The 16,742-nt window shown below is 39.7% G+C and overlaps 1 protein-coding gene across 7 annotated transcripts in view; it reads right to left on the bottom strand.

The window, feature by feature from the left end:
* PSD3 (pleckstrin and Sec7 domain containing 3) overlaps nt 1–16,742 on the bottom strand; it is a 597,461-nt gene that overhangs the window by 126,067 nt on the left and 454,652 nt on the right. The window contains exon 1 of one of the 7 annotated variants that reach the window (XM_066380479.1): nt 15,457–15,768. The exons of the other annotated variants lie outside the window; for them this stretch is intronic. Within the exon in view, the coding sequence (XP_066236576.1) occupies nt 15,457–15,615 (159 nt within the window). The 5' untranslated portion in view covers nt 15,616–15,768. Of the gene's footprint in view, nt 1–15,456; nt 15,769–16,742 lie in introns of those variants that run through there. 7 annotated transcript variants of the gene reach the window in all.

The following is a 16,742-nucleotide window of genomic DNA, read 5'->3' as shown; positions in this document are numbered from 1 at the left end:
AGTACAAATCATTCAAGGTCTCCAAATTTTCAAGTGTGGCAACAAAAACAAAAACCTCTGGTGGCCAGATACGACACATCTGTTGTTCAACAGGATGCCAGTTTTGAAATGCTGAGAATCACTGAACAGGTCCAGCAAAACTTCTTGGTTTATGATTTATAGATTTAAACTCCTGTCTATGTGGTGTTTCGGTTGATGAGATTTCAATGCTTTTGTGATGATGTTCTAGCCTTTTTTCAATAGCTGGTCCTCCACTAATGTTGATAACACAGATCCAGGAGTCCACACTGTGTGAGCCACTATGCTAATAGATTTATTTCCACTTAGTCACTCTGAATCCTCACAGCAACTATGTGGGAAAGGCATTATTATCCCCACTTTAGAAATGACATAACGGACACTTATAAACATTAAACAACTTCCCAAAGGTCATAGAAGAGATGTGAGGGTCTGAAGACAGGTCTATCCAAAGCCAGGCAGTGCTTTAACTGTCCTACCCATGACCCAGTGCCAACATTCGTATACATATATGCTTCAAATTAACGTAAATGGGGTGATAAATTCTGCAACTTCAATAAATGCTTTGCTGTTAAAAAGCTTATTAGAAACTAGAGTTTATAAAGTTAAAAACAATGCTATAGCTATTCTTTAATTGCTTTTTTTTTTACTATCTATTATGTCAGCTCAGGACTTGTTATTTAGTTTATTTTAAAATGTTTCACAGGGAAAGATAGGCTTGAGTTTTCATAGCTAAGAAAACTTATGATCACAGTGTACATGAATTGATTGATGGTCAGTAGTTCAAATTCTCTTTTAATGCATCATTGAATCTTTATAATCTGTCTGCTCCAACTGCCTTCATGGGATGCCTTGCTTAATTTTTATTGTATTATTTTAAAGTACAATGACCACAACAAATATTTTGTTGTAACATATGCTTATATGGGAAAGTACTTTTTATAAGTACTAGAACAATAGAAGGCATTTTTCTATAATAGTACAGCATATACTATAAGTATCTATATAGAATGGTATATTTTTTATAGCTAATATAGAAATAATTTTTTATATTTCCTATAACAAGAATAGTACAGCACTTCTAACACCTGTAATAGTATGATATAAATAAATCTTGTAAAACAATGCACTCATTCACTCACTGATTCAGCTGACAAATATTTATATTTACTGAGTCTCTACTACCTGTCAGGCTGTCGGGTACTGATACAGCACACAGGCACCACAAGTCCAGTGGTGAACAACGCAGACGCAGAACTTAGACTCAGTAGGGGCAGAGACAGACAGTAAAGGAATAAGAAAACAACCAGAGAAAGATAATTCCGTCATTTTCTGATAGGCTACCAGATAATTATTGTGAGATAATTAAAATACGGTAACTCAAAAGAGTAGCTTTGGACTGGAAGGTCAAGTAAGCCTCGCTGCAAGGGAATTCAGGGTACGAGCGACAAGGAGCAGCCCCGCACCAGAGCAGGAAGTATTTCCTTGGCATGCCAGAGCTCGGTGACTGAGAAACAGAACTGAGCTCCGTGAGGCTACAGCATGGCGGGCCCGGCTGTGGGTGTCAGACAGCAAACAGGTAACCAGGTGAAGTCAGGCTCTGGACCAGAAAACAAGGCTTTCCTGTGTGTGTCGGGCAACCGCTGGAGGACTGCAAGCCAGAGAGTGACTTGTCTGATCCATGGTCTTGAAGGTCACCCTTGCTGCTGCATGGAGACAGGATGGGACGTGGCGGCAAGACCAGGGGTACCGGGGTGAGCGGGGTGCTGGCCGGCACTGCGGCGACAGCAGCGGCAGACTGAGGTGTGTCTGGCTCTCTCCTAAATGACGGAAGAAGGGTGGCCCATTTTCACAAACCTCACGCACAAATTCAAACTGGGGTAAATCAGCTTCAACAGGAGCCCCAGAGATACCTTGCTATCCATTAGTACCTAACGTCATTTAAGCGAAAAATGAGGTAGATATATTAGAACATACTGTTAAAATAAAAAGTAAGGTGCAAAACAGTGTGTTTGGCATGCTCTGTGTGTATGTGTATTTCCTCACACAGGCATTTCTGAAAGCATACAGAAGAATCCATTGACAGCAATTGCCTTTGGAGAGGGCAACTGGGAGAATGGGGTGGGAAAGAGAATTTTCAATGCATCATCTTCTCCATACTATTTGAATGCTTACCACACCACACATATATTATTTTTTCAACTAAAAATCTAGATAACACTAAATTTTCAACTCCTTGCACGTGTGATCAAGTCTTCTGCTTCTCTTTATTTCCCACAATGCATCAGCATGTGTTTTATAAAAACATTGGTTGAGAAGACAAGGACCTCAGAGATAATGATCCTGATGCCCAATTATGATGAGAGGCAGAGAACGTAAAAAAAAAGAACAAAGGACTAGATATCAGTCGGCTTGTATCAAACCTGTTGTATCAAACCAGCTGTGGGAAATGAAATCAGCAGTATGAAAACATCTGTCCTCTGTGAAACGACATGGAAATAAAAGGCACCACTGCTGTTCTATGCAGTCTACTCCTGTCCTCCTCAGACTTCACAGCACACAAGAACTGAAACATCCGGAGTCTATCCATTCCACTCCCCTTAGCCGATCAATACCCCACGCCAGACATAAGCTGAGTGTGGGGAGAATCACTTGTTTTGAATCAAATTGGCAGTCTGGCTTTTGGACAAACAATGCCAACTACTAATATTTATTGGACCTGCTCTTAGGGTCAGATGTGCATTACCTCATTTACTCTTCACCAAACCCATGCATAGCATTCCCATTTTACAACAGTGGAAAATGGGGTACAGAGAGGTTAAGTAAGGTGTTATCAAGTGGCAGATCTCAAAAGGGGATTATAGGGCAGTTTGATTGCAAAGCCTTTAAAATTTTTCCCTTGGCTTTTTATTTTCCTTTATTAAACCTTTCACTTCCTGTCTCCACTTCCTGGCACACAAGTTAGCCTCTGCTATATAATTCTCCTCCCAAAATTTAGAAGGACAAGTCATGCTGTCTCTGTATATTACACAGAATATACTCTATGTACTTCAACTAGTATAGTATTCTCTCAAGGATCTTAGAATTTGGTACAAAACTCCAACCTGGACATTTCACTTCCTTTTACAGCTAGAATCCTGTCTTTATTAGGAGATGCCAGGATCAATGTCTGACAAGTGAAGGAGAACCCTCCATATAGTTGACGCTTACTGAGTGCTTCTACATGGTGGGCTCTGGGCTGAGCAGGTATGTGCCTATTTAAATCTAACCTACAATCTGTGAATTAAGTATGATTTACTCCACTGGTCTCAAAGCTGGGGATTAGGTAGAGTGAAAGGTGCTGCAGGTTGTAAATTGCCAGATCAAATGAACGATGCCTAGTTTAATGTGTGAAAACAAATGACCACAGTAACTCCATCTTGTACTCTGGAATCCATCTTGTTGGACAAATTGCACTGACCTTGCTGACTTGCCAAACGAAGTTATTTGTCGAGAAAGAACTTTTCAAGGGCTGTACAAAATAGCTGTGCTTTTCCAGTTCTGTGGGGAAAAATGTTTCATTCCCAGTAATGGAAAGAGATGTTCATGAGAAACAAATGACTTGTAAAAAATAAATTTCCCTCCAATCACAATTCTTGATAAACAACTAATATAACCTAAATGCTCTTTTTTTTTTCCTTTTTCTTTTAAAAGCCCCTGTGCCTAATCCCTATAGGGGACACTTTTCTGGTTGCTGCCAGAGTGTGTGTACCCGAATTATAACTCAGGACCCCGAATAAATGTTTTTCTTGCCTTGTATACCTGCCTTTTCCTCTCCATTGACTAGTCTGAATTTCAGATAAGTAACATTTTTAAAGCATAAGTATGCCACCCTATTTTGCAAGAGATATATTTATACTAAACATATATTTATACTAAACATAACTTGTTATTTATCTAAAATTCAAATTTAATTAGGTGTTCTGTATTTTATTTGCAAAATCCTACCCCAGTGACTGAGTTATCAAGTAAGCGGCATAACTGGAACTTAACAGGACTATCTGACTCCAGAGCCCATGTTTTTATTCACTAGTTTCTTCTTTGTCCTTCCCAAAGTGGACTTACTATGACGATGTCAGCCCTGGGCTGGGTAGCTCAGTTGGTTAGAGCACCATTCCAACATGCCAAGGTTGTGCATTTGATCCCCGGTCAGGGAACATACAAGAGTCAACCAACGAATGCATAAATAAGTGGAACAACAGATAGATGTTTCTCCCTCTCCTTCTCTCCCTCTAAAAAAATTGATCAATAAAAAAATAAAATACAATTAAATAAATTTTAAAAAATGACCACAATGTCAAAACTCTCCTGGGAAGAGGATATGTATCCCAGGTCCAGAGCAGTGAAGTATCGCTGGAAGGATTGTAACACACATCACGAAAGGCAGCTAACCTTCAAATCAATGTGGGCATTAAAACCTAGTGTCCAAAACTTGATGTAGATGTGATTTAATGTAGCAGTTCTTAAGAGCCTGAGAGCTTGTACAAAGTTGATGTAATTAAGGTCTTAGTGAATCACCACCTTCTCCCATGTGAGTTAAAATTAAGGTCCAGCCTGACCAGGTGGTGGTGCAGTGGATAGAGTCGAACTGGGATGTGGAGGACCCAGGTTTGAGACCCCGAGGTCGCCAGCTTGAGTGCGGGCTCATCTGGTTTGAGCAGAGAATGCTCGCCAGCTTGGACAAGGTCGCTGGCTCAAGCAAGGGGTTACTTGGTCTGCTGAAGAGCCGCAGTCAAGGCACATATGAGAAAGCAATCAATGAACAACTAAGGTGTTGCAACAAAAAACTGATGATTGATGCTTCTCATCGCTCTGCATTCCTGTCTGTCCCTATCTATCCCTCTCTGTGACTTCTCTCTGTCCTTGTAAAAAAAAAAAAAAAAAGATTAAGGTCCAAAGTATTCTTCAGCACATGTAACTATTGTCTGACCTATGCAAACACAATGATTTTCAAATTCACTGCATCTCCTGATTTGCTTTTAATTCTTATACCCTAATCCTCAGGCACTATAATTTATCAAAAACTTGTTTGAATTTGAATAGCTAAGCCATGATTTGGAAATATATAACAATAACCAATATTTTCAGAGAAGATTCTGGATTGTACTTGCCATAATCTGCTGTTAGACCCTCTTGTTGGTAAACCTTACTTGTTGGGATGTGGCAGGTACATATAATAATAAAGGATGCTTCATAATTTTGCTACATAAGGAGAACATAAATTCAAAGTGACCTTGCAAATTACATGCAGTATTTTTTAAATACCCGAGAAAAATGATCAATTATATTTAATGATTCTGGAGATATGATGATAAAGTTAATGTCACAGTTAAAAAACTGTTTTCTGGGTGAAACGAAGAGTTTGTTTTTTTATATAAATGGCTTGTAGAAAACGATCCCTAAGGGACTTTGACATTTAGAGGAATCACCAGGCCTGGCATTTGTTCTCTGTCATTTTCATGCATTAGACAAAGCAATGAAGACAAACCAAATGGAAATAGATTTCATTTAAGCAATCAATCCAGCAAAATTAAATAATCTAATCCAGTGGCTACCAGGCTTTGGGATTTCATAAAATGGAAAATTTTCAAAAGAGGTTTTGGGAACCCACATACAACTGTCAGCTTTTAATTTTGCAAGTGAGAAAATAAACTTAAATAAAACAAAACCAATATTATCTAAAAACAATCTCAAAATAAAGGACTTTTTTCCAAGAAAGGACAAGTCTTACACTAACATTTCCACTACAGCCTGAAAATTTAGGCAGCAATCAGCCACAGTACACAGTCTAGTTCTGTAATTGCCAGAGTGTTCTGAGAAAGACGTGATTTTTAAAAAGGTGTCTGTTATTTGGTATTTGCTAAACACAAAGTTAATTAAGACATACAACTCAGTCTAGTCATTCCAGTTTTAAATTTTTATTTAAAAAAATTTTATTAAATTTATCAGGGTGACAATAGTTGGTAACCTGTAGAGGTTTCGGGTGTACAATTCTATAACACATCATCTGTACGTTGTATTGTGGTCACCACAAGTCAAGTCTCCCTCCACCCCCATTCACCCCACTTTACCCTCTTCTACCTCCCACCCCCTTTCCCTGTTGTAATTCCCACTCAATTGTCTGTGTCTATGAGTTTCTTTTTTCTTTCCTTAGTCCCTTCACCTTTTCCACCCAGTCTCCCAACCCCCTGCCCCTCTGACAGCTGTCAGTCTGTCTCTGTATCTGTGAGTCTGTTTCTATTTTGTTTGCTAGTTTATTTGTTTATTAGATTCCACAGATAAGTGAAATTATATGGTACTGTCTTTCTCTGACTGGTTTACTTCACTTAGAATTACAGTTTCATATGTATCTATATATGCTATCTTCCTTACTATTCAGCATTAATTTTTTTATCAAAGTAATAGATACATACTTTATAATAAAAACTTACAGGCTTATAATGAACATAATAATCTCTTGATGTCGCTCTGATTCTTGATGCCCAGAGGTAACCTCTTCCAATGGGCTTTTCTATTTCAGTAGGCACTATTGCCTTTCAACGTGAAACTCTAGAAAAAGAGCACTTCACTATCTTAACACACACAGCTCGCTCTCACTCTCTTGCTCCTGTCCTCCACCCTCAACCCTTCCACTAAAATGATATGGCAACCACAATTTGGAGGGACATCATCTTTCAGTTCCTACATTATTATGACTGTATATACAAACTGCTCCTGAGCTATGCGTGCATTATGATTATGCTACATTTCTTTCTTATGAACTTTTCTTTTCCCTGGGGTTGATCATCACCTCACTCTGTTGTTGTTTACTTCATGTTCTAAAAGTCTATCTCTAATTCATCTCCACATTCTCCACCAGAACGGGAAATCTCCCTACAGTCTAGCACATCACTCTCTCAGTGACTCTGCTGGAAGCATCCTTAGGACCCTCTATTTTCCCAGCGTCGCCCGCATAACTGTTGTCCTAGGACCTCCCTTTCCCAACATCCTGGGGACTCTCTCTGCCCCTAATTACTCCATCCCCCGTTTGATGGGTATCATGCCTTCTCTTCTTCAAGTAACTGAGAAAAGGTGCATGGGTGAGGACAGAGGGAACAGCCTGTCTATTATGAAATGGGTGTACATTTCACTTAATCCTGCTATTTTCAATGTGGGAATCTCACTACTGGCTTCAACTGAGCCTGGTTTGCTAAATCAAAAGTCTCTGAGTAAACCTACACAGAGCAGAGTTGAAGAAGATGTGGGGATATAGGAAATAGGGGAGATCCTCTGGAAGGTCCAGTCACTGATTTTAGAAGCTTTAAAGCAGTGGTCCCCAACTTCTGGGCCATGGACCGGTACCGGTCTGTGGGCCATTTGTTACCGGTCCGCAGAGAAAGAATAAATAACTTACATTATTTCTGTTTTATTTATATTTAAGTCTGAATGATGTTTTATTTTTAAAAAATGACCAGATTCCCTCTGTTACATCTGTCTAAGACTCACTCTTGACGCTTGGCTCGGTCACGTGATACATTTATCTGTCCCACCCTAAAGGCTGGTCTGTGAAAATATTTTCTGACATTAAACCAGTCTGTGGCCCAAAAAAGGTTGGGGACCACTGCTTTAAAGGGAATCTTCCAGTTTTGACCCACTGCCCTCAGAGACAGCCAGCACCTCCAATTCCTGGGTCTTTCCTGTCTTCTGGGGGGAAAATGGCTCCTTCTTCCCTTGGCTTCGAGGTCTGCAGACACTTGGGCTGCAGCTTCCTCTGGTGTGCTAAATTAGCTAACAAATCTATGTGCTTCCCATCTTTCAACTTTGTTGACATCTTGAGGACAGCCTATCTTGTCCTCTGTGTCTGAGAATATCTATGAGTTCTACTGAGATAAAAGCATACGGTTACATTAAACTTAGAGAGTTATGCTTTTGCAGTATATAAATACCACTTAACCGTGGTCTCAGAGATCACAGCAGGGGGCTGATGAGGCATACAAAAAACCCTGAAAGCACTGCCCAGTCATAACACATGTGTTCTGGAGAGGCTTTCCATTTTACCTGGTTTTTAGAAAGTGTTCTGAGGAAAAGAAATGTTATAAACCAGCATGCTGCTGGAGCTTTCTCATCCCTCTGACAGTCAAAGGCTTTTTCTTTTCACGTACTTTTCTGTATCTGGTTGCTTATTAGATCTAGTTAGTTAACCAAGACCCCCACCCCTTCCAGTTTACTTCTGCTAGATTAGAAGAGAACGCTAATAAAAAGCTGGATAGAAATTAATTCCCCTCTCATGAGCTGCGGGGGATCCAGGGTCTAGAGCAGGTCCCGATGCTCGCCGTAAACAACTCAGCATGCCCCAGAGGACTTCTCAGCTGTAGAGTGAAAGCAGACCCCACTGAATTGCCTCTTGGTTCAAAAGGAGATGACTGTGTCTGGGATGGGTTCATAATCTCATTTGATTTGCAGGCATACCTCGGAGACATTACAGGCGTGGTTCTAGACCCCTCCAATAAAGCCAGCTGTGATCTTTTTGCTTGTGGAGGGTCTTGTCTTCAATCTCTAAAAAAGTCAACAGCTGTGAAGTACAATAAAGTGAAGCGCAGTAAAACGAGGTGTGCCTGTAGTGGAATCCTCAGGTTTGAGTCTGGCGGCAACCAGGCTACCGATGTCTCTAGCTGCCTTGATACTGTCTCACATGCTAACTTCTAACTGCAGGCTACACCAGCATCACATCAGGAGATGAGTCAGGCTATAAAGAGAGGGCCTCAGCCAGTACTTTCGTCAAAATTTTGACCTGAAGTATATTCCAAGTAATCTACCTAGAAAAACACATTTCACTGAAATCAGATAATCTGCGTAATACAAACAAGACACTAAATGTTGTACCATCAAATGTGGTAGACTGGATTTTAAACATGTAATGAAAAGTAACCTACTTAAAGGACAAGATAATGCTCAAAAATTCTTAATTGAAATCAAAGATAAAAGAGTAACTCCCATGACAAATACTGAGGAGCCACTCTGCCCAGCTGTTCATGGTTTTCACATCACTATGGATGAGTAAATTAAAAAGAAAATTCTCCCAAAATTTCCTATTAGTTCCTAAACCGAATGTAATCCCTGAACTAAACCAGGCAAGCAGGCATGATCTAATAACAGACTGCAATAAAGGAAAAGTATCATTCTGGAAAATGCGGGACATTTGGTCACCATGCGTATTTCCACACAGTAGCTGCTGATGGTTAGCTTCAGGTGAGCATGATAGGCTGCTAACCTCCAAGCATCTGCAACAACAACAAAGATCCAAGTATTTTCTTCTCCCTTACCTGACAACACAACAATATTTCACATATTTTTCTTCTTCCCTTTCCTTGCTTCCGCCAAGGGTATTATGCTAGCTTGCCAGGAATGACAGCGTGGACCAGAGCTTTCTTTACAATGTTCAAATACTGCGTGGGAGCTCAGAAACACCTGCTTCAGGGCACCATCACCGGAGGAATATCTTCAAATAGAAAGGCGTGAGTGTAGCAGAGCAAAACTTCAGCGTTGACACTGGGAGTTACTTCAGAAACACTCAAGCCAAACACACACCACCGGCACTTTAACCAAGTACAAACGGGTAAATAGTGTGACAGTGAAGATCTGCTTTTAATTACATTCAGGAGTCAACAGTGTCATCTCACCAGAGTATAGTTTGTTCAGCGTTGTGCCGTATTTCCCCATGTATAAGATGGACTCTTTTTCAAAAAATTTGGGGTCTAAAAACTGGATGCATCTTATACAGTGGTTGTGGCGTTTCAAATGCCATAGATGGAACTGAGGATGAGGCAATATATGAATCAGTGATTTGTCATCAGACACAGATGAAGACAAGCTAATGGAGGGGAGTTTTGATGGTGATGAGGAGTTGTATGAATTTTATGATGAATAAAACTTGAGTTCAATAACTTTATGTAATACATTTTTTTTTCAAATTTCGGGCCCCAAAATTAAGGTGCATCTTATACATGGGAGCGTCTTATACATGGGGAAATATGGTAAATAATTATGGGCATATCCTTTTTAAAAAGGTATTAATTTACATAAAAGTATTGGCAGGATCTGAAAAATTCAGAAACCAGCTGGGGTGGGAACAGGGGGGCATGTAGAGGTTGGAGGAGAATCCAAAAAACCAAACCCAACAACAAAAACATTATCACTTTGTTAGCTTCATAATTTAAAAATAAAAACAAAAGTATTGAAAAACCAAAGGCATTCTATTTTGGGGCAAGGTTGACTCAAGTCTTAAGAGGATTAAATAGCTACTGATAATGATGAAGTCTGTAGAGCTACCATCCAGAAGGGACCAGAGGCATCTTCTTAAGGTAACCTCCTTGGGGTAAAGATTATATTAAAACATCAAAATGTGTTAGTCTGGTAGAGTCACACCTGAGGGAAAAGCATAACTGATAAAATAATGGCAGAGATTTTTAACCTGGACATTACCGGAGGGTCTGTGGGAGGAGCTCCGGTTTATGGGAGGAGTTCTCATACTCTAAGTCACTGTGAGAAGCCTACACAAAGAACCCTATCTACAGAGCTTTATGGTTGTTAACAGCCCCTCCTGTTAAACCTCCTCCATCTCTGCCAGGTGCAGTGTGTGCACGTGCTTCACCACGTCTGTATGCACTGGGCTGTGTTCTTTCCTATATGATCCTTTTGGTGATGGATACCTGGTCGATTCTGCTTTTCTAGTTGACAACTTCTTAGAACACAAGAAGTAACTCCAGTGGCAGGATAGAAGGATCAATAAAAGAAAAACAGAGTTCTGGAGATAAGATTGTTTTTATCTTTGCATTGCCAGATTTACTTTGTGAAAGACCACTCCTCTCTGCTGCTCTCACGTGCCAGGGTTACAACGAGTACTGAGACATGCTCTTGATATTCTGACCCCAATAGTTTAAATCTACTGTCCTTCTGAAAGGATGCAGCTAACAGGTGAATTTATGAGGTTAATAGATGTTCTACTTCAATTTAAGAAAAAATATATATTATATGTAATATATATATATATAAAATGCCATTTGCAGGAAATTTTTTCCCCTTAGACTAAGGATTTCCTCTATAGTACATGAAAATACACAGTTTTGAATAGGCAGATATAAATGACCCATTTGACCAGAATCTTCTTCCTAGGCTCTAGACTTAGTCTAAAGAACAAAGGGATTGAGTAAGGAAAGACAACAATCTGCAAACCTCTCCTATAAAACTTCATGTTGCCAAAGGGCAATGTATTGATTTCTTCAAGGTTCCTTTGCATATAGACTTGATTTACAGGGAGACAAAGGATTACTATTTACCTAACAATGCGAAAGGAATAATAAGCAACGCCTATGCAGGATGAAGAGCATGGAGTTGATGGTGCCTTTCAACACTACTGCAACAGGTTTGGCAAAGCAATGTATTAGGCACTCCCATTCTCCTTTAACACGTTATGGTTAACATCCCCCAGCACAGAAGGAGGTTTATGCAAAATACATATAACATTCACCTTCCCTGAGTCTAGCTCAATCTTTAGGTTCCTTTTATAAAGGAAATAACTCCCACCAACCCCCACAAGATTTCTAAAATTAACACTGCTCGGAACAAAGATACCATTTTGTCAACCCCTGCATTTTATGGATGAATCTCAAGGAGAAGTGACTCGTTTAGGCTCTCATTGCCAATCAGCGAGCAAACCCAGGCTGGACCACTAGGGTGTGGCATCGGGGCACAGGGAGCGAATGGCCCAGGTTTTCATCTTGCACCACCCAAAGGAATACCAGGTGTTTCACTCTAAAATTTCACTGCTGGAAAAATCGATTTCTTTGAATAATACCTTTAAATAGTTCATTTGAATCTAGATGATAATCAATTAGAAAATTCTTGGTGGTATCTCTAGTCTCATACTGTTCCTAAAAAAAATGCCTCCAGGATTCTACCATGCATGTTACGTCCACCCACAACAATATAAAGAAACAAAAGCATCGAGATCTCCCCAATCTACAACGTGTAATGCAGTTTGGCAAGAGACAGGAAAGGAAAAAGGGATATTATCAACATGAACTTTTACAGATTTATGTTTTAAACCTAGAATTAGTTGACTTACTCAAATTAAAAATTAAGCCACACCGAAATAATTTATATTTGAGGAATACTTAGATCTGGAGGAGAAATGAGGGAATGTTTGGCAGATCACCATCTTAAATCTGCACACACAGAATTCCAGAGTATTTGCCTTTTAAGAAATTGATTACAAAATGTTACGTCTGTCAGAGGAAGAGCAACCAGCTGGCTCTGACAGCAGGAAGGTCTGCACTGCCCCCTCATGGACAGGAGCCTCACTGATCACTCCCCCAGTATCAGACCCTTAACTGATAAATAACTTAGATCAAAGTCAGACATGATTAATACATTTTAATAATGAATGTGTTCTCTACCAAACGTATAAATATTCTAAAGCATCTTGACATTTACGTCCTGCCCATTTTTTCTGCTTCAGAATTTGATGTAAACATGTTTATGTAGAAAAGAACAAAGTCACATTCTATTCAGAGCACTAAAGAGTAGGATTTAAAAAACCTTAAGTAATCCTAAAATAAAATAAAAAATACTTTAAGGAAAAAAAGAAAAGGCCACACAAAGGATGGAGTTGGAAAGAAAATAACATATAGACTGTGTTTCAGTAGTTTAATACTCAATATTAACCACAAAGAATTAAAAAATCCAATTTCTTGAATTTAAAACAAGAATAAAGAAAGCCTTTAAGACATTTTGCTGAACTCAGAGGCAAGAGGTCCAGTCCTTGCAGAAGCCCTTTAACGCTTGCTTTAAATAAAGAACAAAAAATGAACAAACCAGATAAAAAGTGAGGACTGCGACACATCAATATTTAAATAAGTCATCAGTTTTTAATGAACAATCAAACAGAAGTTAGAAATGTGGAAAAATGAAATCTTTCAAGGAATATAAAGCATGTTCTAACTCCAACTCTCTGACAAGGGCAACAATTATTACGCCTATTCTAGAAAGAACCAGAGTGTCGAAGAGACAGAAATTAAACCCCAAGATCACATCAGAAACTAATGGTACCTTCTCCTTTCTTGAAGGGGGTGGAGAGATGTGAGTTGTAATTTCTTTTTATCATCAGATTAGACATTTTTCATATTGAATAAAGCATCAGATAATCAAAAAGTGTTATTTACATGATTAGCAGGAGGAAATAAATACTGATTTAACTGCTAAAAAAGTACTACTCTATGTAAGTAACGTGATTGAGGATTCTGGTTATTAACCTCTGGAGTAAAATGTATACACTGTAGGCAGGAATATGTATTAACATGGATTTATACACATTTATAAATTAACTCAATTCATTACACTCAGGGTATAAGTGTTATTCAGGTTACCTCATTTAGGGAACAAAAATGGCTAGTGAAAGACTGGTTCAATTTATCCAATTTCCTAGTCTAATGATTTTTAATTAGCTACTTCTGATGTTCGATTTTAAGCCTGCATAATCCTATAATATCTCTTGTGAGATATTTGGAACTTGGATACATTCTACAACACATTCCAGAACTTAGAGATCACATATGCCTCTAAAATATAATTTTAAAAAATTGACTACAATCTCCAAAGTACCATGTGATGACCTATTAACTACAATTCTGCCAGGAGTCTTTTATATTGTTCACTCCTTGTGATGTTTGCAATATGCCCAAAAAAGGCTTGGCAGTCTCTTGCATAGATGCATATCAGAAAAGAACCTGTTCTGAGTAACAGAGAAGACAGTCAGAATGCTTCATTTCACCTCTGCTAAATTCCAACATTAAAGTACACAATCACAATTCTAGGTGAATAAAATTAAATCACACATAGGGACTGGTGATAGTTGATAATAGTCTGTTAACTCCCCAAAGCCTCTGGCTGCACACTGTGGGTATAATCCACACACAAAAAAATTTAAAGATGCTTCTTAGCACTCTTAATAAAAGTCAATGTTAGAGGCATGTTGAGAATCACATGCCTGCCTACATTTGGTTATTTAACACTATAATAAGGCATCCAGGTCTATCTCAGCAGGAGACAACAGTCATCACACCATAGGAGGTCTCATAACAGTTTCAGTGGAAACCAGTATATATCCCCATGCAGGTCATATTAACGGAACTGTGAAGACACGTTTCCCCTAAAGCTACAGTTTTTAAAAAATACTAAGGAGGAAAGAGCTACAGCTGAAGACATTCCAGCCAGACAATTTGCCAGTGATTGATGGGGTGAGATCCCACTGTGTCATAGTCTGAGGGGGTGGACAGGAAGCCAGCATGCTTCTTTAAGTCACACTAAGGCATTTTGCCCCCTTCTGCCCCACCCCCACCATATCTTGAGGGGAGCCTAATATCACCAAAGTCTTTTAATAATGTAAATGTCACAGAAGGGGACTGGGAGCCTAGAAGCCTTATGTCACTCTCAGTGGGTCTGCATATATAACCCATGAGAAGACCGAAACGATCCTGAGCTCCACCTCCTGGTGCTTTTTCTGTATATTATCAAACCTCCGAATCTCCATCATAATCATCCACATTGCCAGCCGCAGAGTTCTGGGATCCTATGAGTCTATTATTCCATTTTTAAACCTGTGGAGTGGGAGTGTTTCTGAGTACCCTGCTCACACAGATGGTGGTGGGAAGAATCTCAAGAATATGTTGCATGTAGTAAATGCCCACTTCACTACGTAATCACTCCCTTCACATATCATATGAACAGGGACTATATTATCCTACAGAGAGTCTCAAAAAAACCCCAAACCACAAGTAATTAACAGCAGCACAGCCCCAGCACACATACATGGAAGGAACATGAAATAAGAAATTCTCCCCAATTACATCCACCTGAGGTTGAGGACTCTGAACAAGACAAGAATGTATATGACAGGACCGGGTCCCCACTGTGGATCAGCTCCACATACTGAGGGGAGAGCAGGAAAGGGAAAGCAAGAGGAACTAACTGAATGATGAAAATCACAGACCCTGTCTCTGTATTCCCGATGTTCTAAAAATACACTGTACTGACAAATCGTCTGTCAAGACAACCTTTCTGAGTCTAAAAGGAAGATCAATGTGCCAACCAACACTTCACTTTCCCACAGTCGTCTCATTCTGAGCATCGCTTCATCCTTGTCTTCCCCAAACTGGCTCTTTACGAAACTGACCCAGGCAACAGCAACCTTTATATCAGGAGTTCAGATACCAGCCCTTGCACCTAATCTCACCTTGATTATCTTAGAGCCATTTTATACACCTTACTTTCTCAGACTGAGCATCAGACCCTGGCAAAGACTGTACTGAATTTTGTTATCCGAACATACAATTGTCAATATGGTTTAACACGGTATTTCTTTACCTTGGTCTCCTTAGCAGAAAACTCTGAGGAGTTGGAAATTTTCATAGACTTTGACCGGTGGGACTGCCGCCGGATAGAATCCTCCCGGGAGTATTTCACGGACCCTGAGGTCCTCACCCGCACCTTGCTGGCGCTCTGAACACTATTCACGCCAATCATTTCAGAGGCTGACTGGGGAAGGGGTTTGGAGAAATAAAGAAGGCACTTTCCAAACGCTGCGAGGCTCAGAGGCTGGAGGAGCTCTCTCAGGGCTGTGCCGGAGCAGCTCGGGGAGCCGTGATCCGCGTTAGCTTGAACACCAGGCTGCCTCCCCCAGCGGCTTCAACTACCCTGTTTGCAGCCAGTCTGATTGTTCCAGGCACAGCTCACGTCACTGGCTGCGAAGAGGAAAAAAAATGCAATCCCACCCCTGCTACTCGGCTCTCTTTTACACACACACACACACACACACACACACGTATTCACACATTGGAACAAATGGCAATTGGCCAGGCAAGCAATGCATTAACATTCCAAATAGCAACACTATTTCTCTGGTGATGTTTTGCAGTACTCATTAACATCAACAACAAAATAGAGACTCCAAGATACCACAAATAAAAGTCTCCAGTAATTTGTTAGACACTATGTGGGGTGGGACCAGTGATAAATTTTCAAAAGGGGGAAAAAAAATACAGAGAGACATCAAAAGGTTCAATCAATTACAGGCTAGTAAATGAATGGTAGCCACAAAGGCACTTCAATGATCATTCATTTTCCTCTTTCCTGTTCCAGGCTGTACATTGTTTAATAGTAATTCAAACTGTATCGCTTTCTAAAGAACAAAATGTTTCTTACTGCCTTAGACGACTACAGCCAGATATTTAAACAGGAATTATATCAGCTTATGTGAGAAATCAAGAATAAAAATGTTATACTACCTCCCTGACATACTGAAAAGTTAAAAGAAAAATTGGTTGGTTAGCAAATGTTGACTTTAAATATGGCTTAGAGTAAGACCAGTAAAGACAATGACAATCAATGAGGAGCAAAGAGCTTTTCCAAGAGCTACATGCTTAGTACACAAGAACGTATGTAACCTGAGTCAGAGCTACAAATGGGAGATTATGAGAAGCCCAGATAATTTCAGTTCCTGACACATGAGGTTAGCATAATAAGCAGGACTGCATGCCTCACTTATCTAACATCCCAAGGGGAGAGATGAGCCTCCAGATAAAGGAAGATGTAGTGGTTATATAAATAACAAAGTAGTTTGTAAAATGCTCGTCTGGGAAAAGCATTCCTAT

The sequence above is a fragment of the Saccopteryx leptura genome, chromosome 4 (assembly GCF_036850995.1).
Source record: "Saccopteryx leptura isolate mSacLep1 chromosome 4, mSacLep1_pri_phased_curated, whole genome shotgun sequence".
NCBI classification, from domain to species: Eukaryota; Metazoa; Chordata; class Mammalia; order Chiroptera; family Emballonuridae; genus Saccopteryx; species Saccopteryx leptura.
Note: the sequence above shows the minus strand (reverse complement) of the source record. Positions and strands in the feature narration are given on the sequence as shown.